This window comes from Dysidea avara, chromosome 5 (assembly GCF_963678975.1).
Source record: "Dysidea avara chromosome 5, odDysAvar1.4, whole genome shotgun sequence".
Classification (NCBI taxonomy): domain Eukaryota; kingdom Metazoa; phylum Porifera; class Demospongiae; order Dictyoceratida; family Dysideidae; genus Dysidea; species Dysidea avara.
Window position 1 is genome coordinate 34,811,108 of NC_089276.1, and position 12,171 is coordinate 34,823,278.

The following is a 12,171-nucleotide window of genomic DNA, read 5'->3' on the forward strand; positions in this document are numbered from 1 at the left end:
TATTCATAAAAAGGGTGATCCAATTACTGTACCAGCTAATTACAGACCCATTTCACTTACATCAGTGTGTTGCAAGGTTATGGAACACGTAATTTATCATTCTATCATGTCTCACTTAGAACAGAACAACATACTTAACCCCCTCCAACATGGATTCAGATCTGGTCACTCATGCATTACCCATTTACTTACCATGATTGAAGAGCTAGCTAAGAGTCTGGATGATCGTAAACAAGTTGATGTGTTATTTTTGGATTTTGCTAAGGCTTTTGATACCGTGCCCCACCAACGTATGTTTTTAAAGTTACAGTCTTATGATATTACCAGTAGGACTCATCACTGGATATCTCAGTGGCTAACAAAACGAAATGATTAATGGAAATGAATCTGACTATGTCCGTGTTATATCAGGAGTCCCCCAAGGAACCGTACTAGGTCCCCTTATGTATTTGTTATATATAAATGACATCAGTGAAAACATCTCATCATCCCCATTCGTCTATTTGCAGATGACTGTATTGTATACTGATCAATCCGTAACAATGACGATACCACCTTATTGCAGAAAGACCTTGTTGAAATTTCAAACTGGGCACATATATGGCAGATGAAATTTAATGCTAGCAAGTGTGTGTTACTAAGAGTTACAAGGAATCATTCACCATTTACAAGTGAATATATTTTAAACAATTCAGGTAAGTGACACATATAAGTACCTTGGAGTTCTACTCAATAGTACACTTTCATGGAATGCTCACATAACAAATATCACCAACTGAGCCTCTAGAATGCTAAATTTCATCAAACGAAACCTAGGTAAATGTACCAACAAGATTAAATCCAAAGCTTATACATCACTTGTCTGCCCAATCCTGGAATATGCCACCCAAGTTTGGGATCCATACCAGAAATCTTTAATTTACAAAATTGAAATGATACAGAGACAAGCAGCAAGGTGGGTTTTTTCCAACTATGATTTCCATAGTAGTGTTTCATCCATGTTGAAAGATCTTAATTGGTCTACACTTGAAGAAAGACGGAAAGCCAGCAGATTGACACTTTTATCTAGAATTGTTCACCATAAAGAGCCAGCCATACAAATGCCACAATATTTTTTTGCCACAGACCTCCACCACCAGACATTTCCACCAATTACATGCTATATTACCATCATCACACACCCAACACTATCAAGAATGCTTTTTTACAGAACTGTTAAAGAACGGAATGAGCTGCCACCATCTAGTTATGACGAACTCCTGGACCAACATTTATAAGTCAATTTATATTATTGGAAGTATATCAGCACATTGCTGTCTTTCCAATATAATATAATCATAATCATCATAGTCATTATAAGTGGGTTAAAGTGGTCTGTTCAGTTAGGTAGTAATGTAATTACAAAATATTTCAACAATTACGAAATACAAATTACTATGATTCAATTGTGTATGTAGCAACCCAAGTACACTGTTATATTAATTCCAGTTAGGTTTGTTTGCTGCATGGCGCCTGGTTTTTAGAAGCAGTACAACATCAACTTGTTTAAACACACTAAACAGTCGCTTGTCCACCCCCACCCTTTTTGGAGTTCACCTGGTAGAGTCAACATTGAGTTATATATCTAATGTGGTAGAAAACTCAAGTGTTGGCTACTTCTACTGTGGATGCTTTTGAGGTAAGAAATGGGTGTAATATGTGTAAAAATTTGGCACATGTAGCTTCTACCATTGGTGAACTACAGTACACTGAATACTTAAAACCAGCATTTCTCGATATTTTAAAATAGGTAATAAGACTGGTATTCCCAGACTGGGACACACATTGCCTTCACAGAAATTATATTATATCTCATGAATTGCAAATTTGTATATGTAATAGGATGGATGGCTGTGGTATTCGGGATTAATAGTGCGAGCATTGTAAACAGGAAGGAGTAAAATAGTGCGAGGCGAAGCTGAGCACTATTTCCTTCCTGTTTGCAATGCAAGAACTATTAATCCCGAATACCACAGCCATCCATCCTATTGCAAATTAATCCGAAACCATAGCAACTGTTACTAGGCAACAGAAATTCAAAAATAACCACTGCAAAAACTTAGCAACCATTGCTAAGCAACCATATTGTTGCTATGCCATGGGGCATCTATCACTATGGTAACACTAGTTGTCAAGTCGGACATTTACGTATAATAGAAACACACCACACTAATTTAGCCAATCAAATTAGTATAACAGGTTTATGTCAAGGGACCTTGACAAACAAGTGTAATACTAAATGCTATTGGCTAATTGCTTGATGTATTTCAATATAATACGTCAAGCTGCTATTGAGAGTATTATATTGTAACACATTCAGTTGTTGGATTATTAATTTTATAATTTGTGCTCTGCACTACTTATATAGCCAGATCTTATCTAAAGTTATTGCAACCTTAGCTAAAAGTGCACACAGTAATAAGCAAATGATTTGATGGATTCCCAGCAGAATGATGCTAAAATTGAAAACAAACACAAATTTTTGAATCTAAGCTACCCTACCATCCAAGACAAACAAAGCTCAATCTTCTTCATAGTGATATAGCTGAATGCATAGTCTACTTATGCAGTTGTTATAATGACCTGCTGAGCAAAAGCCAGTTATTTTTGCAAAATTCTATTTTTGCATTAATAAACTAGGTAAAAAATATATGAGTGTTACAAAAAATTATGCATGTTTTAATCGCTTTAGTATGTACTGAAAAAAGCTGAAATAAATAAAACCTATATACACCATCAGATTTGCCTGTTCATGGGGAGTAAGGACAATCTTTGTTTTGTGTTTGTGCAGCATACAGCACATGAGTTATTGGTATTTATTTATGATGCGGTGGAAATTAAGTTCATCATTGTCATTATGTTGTTGAAATGGTCTTCTTCTTTGTCCACATGGAGATGTAGAGGGAAGACACTATATTTCAATCAATTTTCCAGTTCATGGTGAAGAGGCCTAGCCTAAACCCGCATTTGCAGCTTGTTTCAGTCGTGAATTATGATCAATTAAATAAGTGCCTATAATTTATTAGTGGTACTGTTGCTGTACAAATTAAATTTATTCTTGCTCCAACTGTCTAGCACTGTAACTCCAAGACTATTCATCACAAAAGGCTGGAACATTGGTTGTCCACTTGTTTGTTACTATAGATAACACAGAAGCAATAAAATGAAATTCGAGGAATATGCAAAAATGACCAGTTTTTGCTCAGTGGATCACATATAGTCTGGAAAGGATCTCACTATCTGGGTGATAAGTGTCAAAATTTTCTGCAGCATTAAGGAATTATATTGTACCTTCTAGCTATTTCCAATGTTTCTGCAGCCATGATAGCCATTAATAGAAAAAGTCGGTACTAGTGATTGTTGAGTATTATTTCACCCACAACCTGCATGTATCGTTCAAAGCCCTACATCACAGGAGGGAGCTAAACTGTCCAAATTTGACTTCACCTCTCAAGCTCACAGTGGCTTCAAGGATCACTCTACAGCACCAACATGTTGCAACTTATCCAAAAATAATTCTGAAACCACAAACTATTTAACGTTTGAGCTGAGCTTGATGTAATTGTTGTTATACTATCTATAAACACCAAAACATTGACTGCTACTACTGTCAAGTGTTTCAGTCCATCATTTGTCATCATTTAAAGCAAAATTAGATGACCAGTATGGCATCAGAAGTGCTGGAAAGGACTTTAGCATCATTAAGAGAATACTAAATAATGAACTATGAAAATTTTGAAGGGGCACTACAATGAACACCCCACAATAATTGATTGGTAAAAGTTGATTTTTTGGCTTGTGGACCTTAACTATGGAAAATATACCACTCAGGCATGGCAAATATAGCACTCAGCTTAGCCTCTTCCTAATTTGTTTCTATACCACACCCTTGTATTGGATTTTTCATATTGCACCCACCACGGTGCTTTCTATAGTGTAATATACAGTTACAGTCCATTGGCAGATAATCTGGCTAATAAATTCAAATCTGTAGTGAACTTGTTAGAAGCATTTTGGACTGTTCTGAAAGTATGTTCGGACCTTAAAATTACTGTTGAGTCATCATGAAGGAAAGGAGAGGGTGGATTTCAAGTGATATTTTATGGCACGTAAGTGCAAATCAAGCTGACATAGTGTAGATAGGCAGGCTCAAAAACGACATATAACTGTGTGTAAAGCATACTAGGCATGCAAAGCACAATATCTCTAAGGGGGGAATGCCTTCGGACATACCCCACAATAAAATTTTAGATTCTGAAATCAATTCTGAAGGCAATTTTATGCATTGACTGTTCTATTGAAACAAATAATGACTGTTCTATTACAGTATTTTGACCTTTTTGCAAACTAAAATCAGAAAATCAGTAGGGGACTCAGGTTGCTATGCCTATGCTAATCTTCATGATTCCAACTACAATGCTATATGATATATGTTCTTTCTACCAGCATTATTATTTATGGCAAACCTATTGTAGTTACAGCGTCAAGTGAGGTGGACAGAATCACTGGTGGTGAAGTTGTTAAGCAATACACTGAAGTCAGGCAAGAGTTTATTGTGAACTGTAAGTTAACAGATATTATATTAATTGTGTAATGTTTCTAGTATAAAGTTAATAGCATAGTGTATTGCACACATGCAGTAAGTATACATGTGTTTTTTGTATCATGTAAGTTGGTGTGTTGTGTATTTTCTGCTTTCTAATCTTTTCTCAGAGCAAGATCAAACTTTTATCGCGTAAGATTAAAAAAATATCTTTGATGGAAATATAAGGACTTGCTAATCATGTTGGTATAATTTTTTGGACATAATAGTAGGGACCCGCCGATTATGCTGGCATAATTTTGAGCATAATAGGTACCTGAAAGCATTGAGCATAATGCCAGCATCATAGTATTAGTATTTGTGTTACAGGTAAAGAAGGCTCAAGGAGCCTGTAAAGCCTGATCTGTACAAAAAGAATTTAACAAATTTGCAACTACATAGCAAAAACTTATATACAATAATAGTTAACTAATTAATAATTATACAATAAAGTAAACCAGCCACTGTAGAGAAAATTTTTTAATCATTAAGCGGTTAAATATTTGTACGATAGTGTAAATTCTTGCTGGAAAAATGACAATTGCAAAATAAGATCGATATACTCTAATAGAGCAGTCAGTAACTCTAATAGAACAATCATCACACTGACTGTATTAGAGTATATCGATCTTTTCTCTTACATGCAGCAAGAATTTATCTGTGTTCCAGCCACTCGTTTTCTTTCTTTCTATACATTGTTAAACTAGTAGCAAAGCATATGAACTAAGGCATGAACATTGAGCATAGTCGAGCATAATAGGTAAATGTTGAGCATTAATTTAAGCATAATAGGTGAATTTTTGAGCAGTGCAGCATAGCATAATAGGTAAAATTATGAGCATAATCGGCGGGTCCCTACATAATAGTTCTCTAAAAGAAGTAAGAATAATTCTGAAAACAATTCTTTGATTTACTTGCAGTGTAATATAAAGTCCATGAAAAGACCCCTAAAACTTTGCTAATCTAAAATCAGCCTGGATACTAATACAGCAATAGTTATACGATCATTTATGTGTTATCTGACTGCTCTATTTGATTATTTTGATACCAGTTGTTTTTCAAATTGCAAATGAAATGTCTATACTAGCTATTAAATTAATTTTAATTTTTTAAAGAAAGTAAGGATTGATATAATACACATGCTACAAAGGTAGGGAAACAAGCTCAAAAATGTTAAAGCTAAATAATAATGATTCATGCAATGAAACCAGTCAAACAAGATTAGATGGCTACTTGAGACACATTCTAATGCCTACTTTTGGCTAATTTGATATAGCTAGTCTCATTTCAACATGTTAGCCAAAAGTAGGCATTAAAATGTGCCTCATTTTAGCAAGTAGCTTGTTTCCTGACTTTTCGTTCCATGGATCATTCTCATTAATTTTCAACTGTAATACTTTTGAGCCTGTTTCCTTACTTTTTGTGGTATGTGTATTATAATGATCCCTATTTTTGAATTTTTAATAGCTAGTTTGTTAACTTTTTATGTCTAGCTAGGTACGTAGTACTTTTTGTTGTAGCTTTTTCTTCACTCCTGTAAAAGGCATGATTGCCTTGCAAAGAAAACTAAGCTGATATATAAGACTATAAAACGACTGTACAGTGTTAATAAACACCAGAGATAATGACTCCTTGACTATTACACCTTTGCTACCGTACTTTGTATTATTACTCCCAGGAATAATTTTGAAACTGATACATAGATGGGATTACTATAAATTTAGAAGCATAATCAGCCAATCCCTAGATACAACTCTTATGTAAATTACTTTACCCATTCATACAGTTCTTGGCTCCCTACAGTATACAACTGAAAATTGTTTGTAAGAATCTCGAATAACAGTGATAAGGACACACAAGGCAGAACAATTCTTATCACGTGATTCCAAACACACACTAATTACATTCCTTACATTACAAAAGAAACAATCAATAATATTACACACTTCCCCCCTTAAAATGTTAGTCCCACTTACAGAGTATGTCCTACAAAAGAAACATAAAAACAAGTCAGTATCCATAATAGTCTACTGGACGAATTACACGGCCACTGCGAGTTGTCTGTTCCACTACATGATTGTTGTCTAGAGTTGGTGAATCATTCTGCTCCTCTGCGGTGCTTGATTCAGTATGTGTGAATAGGGGAGGTTCCCAAGTGAGAGTTTCAGTAGTTGAAGTGTCCTTCATTAGCAGTGGACGGATCCGGTTCATGTGAATTACTTGTTCTCTAGATCCCATCTTCACCTTTACACTGGTTGCATCGATTTGTTTTAGTACAGTCCATGGCCCAGTCCACCGTGCATCCAGTTTCCCTCGAGTTGGATTACTTACAAGTACTTTTTGTCCCTCAGCTAGTCTTATTTCCTCTCCACTGTGATATGATTTCTGTTGTTGTGCTGCAGACTCAATTATGTTGGCTTCTACAAGTTCTCTTAGTTCAAGGAGTTTCTTCTGTAGTCGATCACTGTACTTACTAGGGTCTAGTGCCTCTGGAACGTTTAGGATGGGGATAGCAAGAGAGGGGGGATTGTACCCAAAAAGGACTTCATGTGGTGACATGCCTGTGACACGATGTCTGGTAGTGCGATAGATATATAATAGCAATTGGAGATGATCTTCCCAATCTTCGTCATTCTGTGTATAGCCACGCAAGAGACTTAGCAGTGTTCTGTTCATTCGTTCCACCAGGCCATCTCCCATTGGGTGATATGGGGTGGTACGAGATTTTACAACCTTAAATGCTTTGCAGAGTTCTAAGAGGATGTGGCTCTCAAAATTACGTCCCTGGTCTGAGTGCAGCTTTTCAGGTGGGCCCACCACTGTAAAGATTTGGTCTTTTAGGATTCGCACTATTCGATCTGCCTTCTGATCAGGCATGGGCATAGCAAAAGGCCACTTAGAAAAGTAGTCCTGTGCCACCAAAATGTATTCATTGCCATTTCGTGACATTGGCACCTTGAGCACATCTACAGCGACTAGCTCCCATGGTCTAGAAGCAATTACAGGTTGTAATGGGACTGGAGTGTGGGGCAGAGCCTTGGCCGTTTGGCAGGTAAAGCAGTGACTGCAATACTGGCTCACCTCTCTAGCCATACCCACCCGGTATGCAGTCTGTGATAGCCTGTCAAGTGTCCTCTCTGAACCCTGATGCCCTGCCCTGTCATGAGCTTCCTCTAGGAAGAATTGGTGGAGGGATTGGGGGGCAACAATGAGCATCTTGTCCTCAACCATGGTTGGGGATTTCACTACGCGATACAGGACCTGATTAGAGAGTTTGAGCTGGGACCATAGCTGTTTATAGCGCCGAAGGGGGAACTTTTGCCAATGGTTTGAAGTCGGCACTGTCCCTGGGTTATCTCTTAAATGTGCACAAACCATTGACAAAATAGGATCCTGGTTCTGGGCTGTGGCAATTTGTTGTAGTGCGATTGGTGTCTCTGAAGCCACAAGTGATACAGGTAGTCTGGACAAGGTGTCAGCACACTGGTTGTCTTTACCTGGACGATAAGTGATTTTGAAGTCATATGCCCGCAATTCAAGAGACCACCACTCTAGGCGTTGCGAACGGGCTTGGCTCTGTTTGTGGGATTGTAGCCACTCAAGTGGTTTGTGGTCAGTTTCTAAAGTAAATGATGTGCCTAGAAGGTAGTGACGAAACTTGCGTGTGGCCCACACAATAGCCAGGCACTCCTTCTCTGAAGTGGTGTATTTCTTCTCAGCTGAGGTCAGTGCTCTGCTAGCAAATTCAATGACTGTTTGTTGAGAAGTGGAGAGCACTGCACCCAATCCCACATCTGAAGCATCAGTTGTTAAGATGAAGTAGTCAGTTCTTTTAGGGTAGTCCAGGATTGGAGGTGACATCAGACTTTGTCGGAGGGTGTCAAAAGCTGTTTGGTGACATGCTGTCCAAATGAAGGAAGTCTTATTGCTGGTTAGCTCATTGAGTGGGGATGAAATGTTGGCAAACCCTGGAACAAAATTCCGATAGAAATTAGCAAGCCCTAGAAAGGACCTGAGTTCCTTGGGAGATATAGGTGTTGGCCATTCTGCAATCACTTTGGTCTTGTCTGTAGATGGGGAGACTCCTTGGGACGAGTACTGAAAGCCTAGATGAGTGATGGAACTCTGACCCAGAAGGCATTTGGATCCCTTCAGTGTGAAGCCTGCAGACTGTAACTTCTCTAGCACTTGTCTCAAGTCGGTTATGTGAGATTCCATGTCATCTGAAAATATGATGATGTCATCTACATAATTGTCAACACAATTATGGCACTCACTGAATAGTCCATCAAGACCACGCTGACAGGTCTGAGTGGCACCAGTTAGTCCATAAGGCATTACCACAAACTCCCACAAACCATATCCTGGCCCTGGACTGAAGGCTGTCTTCTCTATGGATGCCTGGTGCATGGGGAACTGCCAATAAGCACTTTTCAGGTCCAGTTTTGAGAATACCTGTTTGCCTGCAAGACGTTGGTGGGGTCTGTCTGCCCTAGGGACTGGATAGGAGTCCTTCTTAGTGATACGGTTGAGTTGCACAAAGTCTACACAAATGCGTATCTCCCCATTTGGCTTTGGTACGTAGACAGCTGGTGCACACCAGGGACTACTGCTTGGTCTAATGACTCCCTCTTGCACCATGTCTCTAAGTTGATGTTCGACTTGGTCAACAAGGTGGAAGGGGATGGGTCAGGGTGGAACTTTTACTGGTCATGTATCACCTGTGTCAATGATGTGCTTAGTGAGGTTGGTCTGTCCTAGCTGTTGCGAGAATAACCCCTTGTACTCATCTATGACTTCCTGCAAAGCTGGGTGAGCATTCCCTGGCAGGTCAAACTGGCAGTGACTTGTGCTACTCTTTGATGGTATGGCCTGTGGCAGATCTTCATCTAAGAGTAGGGGATTACAGTTCTCAGTCTTATGAGTATCTAGGGGTAACTTAAGGGTTGGACGCCCTGACTGGTGTACTGTCCCTGCTTGGATATCTAGGACGAAGCCATGCTGAGACATGAAGTCACACCCCAGAATGACAGGTATGGACAGCTGTTTGACCACTACAAAACTGTGGTCAGCTGACAACTCCCCTAGTGTCACTCTCATCAGTGATGTACCCAGTGTTGTGAAGGATCTGCCATCTGCGTTAACAAGTTGTATGGACTGCCCAGCTGACATGTGTGGTACATTTATGTGCAGCTTACTAACTACTGAACAGGAAGCACCTGAGTCAAGGAGCATTTGTGTTGCCTCATTATTTATTCTACCAGTTATACATGTAACTCTTACTAGATTGTGTGTCTGTGTGATTGCTGGAATGTGTTGTGTTGTGCGAGCACTCACTTGCGTCTGGGAGCACTCCCTGCTCGCTGAGTTGGGATGCTCCCCCTGTCGTTTCCCTGGTCCCAGCAGTTGCGTGCTAGATGTCCTCGCTTTCCACAATTAAAGCAGATTGGCACTGTGGGTGGTCGCCGCATTCTACAGTTTCTTGCAAGATGGCCTTGCTTCCCACAATTATGGCATTGAGTGACATCCCTACGTTGGGTACCGAGGGCCATTAGCTGTGCAGAGAGATTCTCTAGTGTTGCTTCCATTCGGTCTAGTCTGGTAGTTGCCACTGTGTCCTGGACCTGGTTGACTAGCTTGGCGGCATCTGCCCGGTTATAAATGAGACAAACTTCCCTGGCCTTTGAGATGGTATCCGCAAAGCTAACTTTTGGTAAGAGTTTTAGCTGAAACGCAACTTTCTCCGGAAGAGAGTTAATCAAATGAAACCTTAGCTCTGTATCTCTCACGTTTTCCAGAAGTCCCGGTGATGCCCTGTCTAACAATCTCTCCAGCTTACGAGCTAGTTCATCGATGCTTTCTGCCCCATCTCGAAACCTCCTCACGGATAATCGCTCGCGAGCAGCCAGTCTGTCTTCCTCGGTGTCTGGACTCAGACGGCGAAGGAGCGCCGCCTTCAGGTGTTCGTATGAGTCCGTGTCAGCTTCACCCAGAGAGTCGAAAACCGCCCAGGCGCGGCCTCTAAGCAACGTAGGAAGACGTAACAACTTCTTCGCTTCATCCCATCCATTCGCTGCCGCACACACTTCAAATCTCTTGAACCATGATCGAGAGTCTTCATCATGTAGGGGTTCGGGTAGGGCAAATCCTACTCCTGTCGCCATAACTGTCCCAGGTTTCGGCACCAATGTAAGAATCTCGAATAACAGTGATAAGGACACACGAGGCAGAACAATTCTTATCACGTGATTCCAAACACACACTAATTACATTCCTTACATTACAAAAGAAACAATCAGTAATATTACATGTTTAAGAAGTGCATATAGCTACATTAACTAGTAACTACTTCCATAACTCCTGAGTACATGACTAACATAAGTACACTTTACTCTCTGACCCTGTAGATCTAGTGCATGTGCACAATCAACACACTGTGAAATGCATGTATAATACTTATGCACAATACATAAATATCTGCAAAAAAATTAGCTACTATATAATTATGCATGCTACTATACATCTCATGTACACAGCTGATCCTGATAGTCACAAAGTGGATTTTCATCAATTTTCAAGTGTTACAAAGGCATTCATTAGTCTTACTTCTAAAATGACCAAGTTGCTGCGAAATGCTGATTTTTCAATAGTACGAAGAGCCTGTATTGAGCAAATCAACACACCAGATGGTGCCCAGCTTACCCAGAAGGTTGTTGATGACATAAAAGCATCAAAGAATATTGACACAATATTTGACACACTGGCTGAATCACCATACTGGAGTTGGATTGATATTCGACTGTTAGAGGCTATGGCTGTATCTTCAGACATTAAACAAGCTGATAAATTGCTTGAAAATTACAAAAATGCCATATTCACAAAGAAGCTGAAGGATCTTTTACCAAATTCTCCAAGCAAAGAAGTCAAGGAGAAATACTACACTAAAGTGGTATCAAAATTGAAAAAAGATCCCGATGATGTAACAGTACAAGATTTGTTAGATTTTCGTCAACAGCTAGAGACAGTAATCATGGATATCAAAAATGGAGTTTGCATCTTAGAACACTTGGAGAGAGGTTGCATAGAGGTGTACTGGTACATTCCTACCTGTTGTGCTGATCATGCATATCAGTTTGCTCAACAAAACTGTGACCAGTTTTGGTACATTGGTTTACAGCACCTTCAGATAGGAAATCATCCAGTAATCTATGATCCATCAATGTTACATGATGTCGCTATAGCTGAACCAGTTCTTCAAGTTAATACTGGTAAGGTGAGTTAATAACAACCATCTTGTAATGTTTTTTTCTGCAGTAAAGAGTTTTATCAACCACTACTATGACTACTTGTCAGTCAACATGGATGCTGAGGTGGTTTTACAGTTGATGATATCCCAGCAGCTACTCAGTGAAGACATTGTTATGACTGCTCAAAGTCTTTACAACAAGAACTGTTTCATCCTGGAAAGTGTTCAATACACAGATGTGCAAACACTGGTATCCTTTTGTGAAACCCTGAAAGCAAGTAACAGTCAAAAAAAGATTGGAGAA

General features: G+C 39.3%; 1 protein-coding gene across 1 annotated transcript; it reads right to left on the reverse strand.

Moving 5' to 3' along the window:
• Nucleotides 1-9,331: 9,331 nt before the first annotated feature.
• Nucleotides 9,332-10,785, reverse strand: LOC136255222 (uncharacterized). The gene is made up of 2 exons (XM_066047948.1): nucleotides 9,959-10,785; nucleotides 9,332-9,878 (listed from the first exon to the last, which is right to left on the reverse strand). The coding sequence occupies exons 1-2, from the start codon at nucleotides 10,783-10,785 to the stop codon at nucleotides 9,332-9,334; spliced, it is 1,374 nt and encodes a 457-aa protein (XP_065904020.1).
• Between the last annotated feature and the right edge of the window lie 1,386 nt (nucleotides 10,786-12,171).

Coding starts and splice junctions, on each gene's coding strand:
- LOC136255222 (XM_066047948.1), bottom strand. CDS start 10,785: ATGGCGACAGGAGTAGGATTTGCCCTACCCGAACCCCTACATGATGAA. Junction 9,879..9,958: donor GGGAGTGCTCCCAGACGCAA/GTGAGTGCTCGC, acceptor TATAACTGGTAG/AATAAATAATGAGGCAACAC.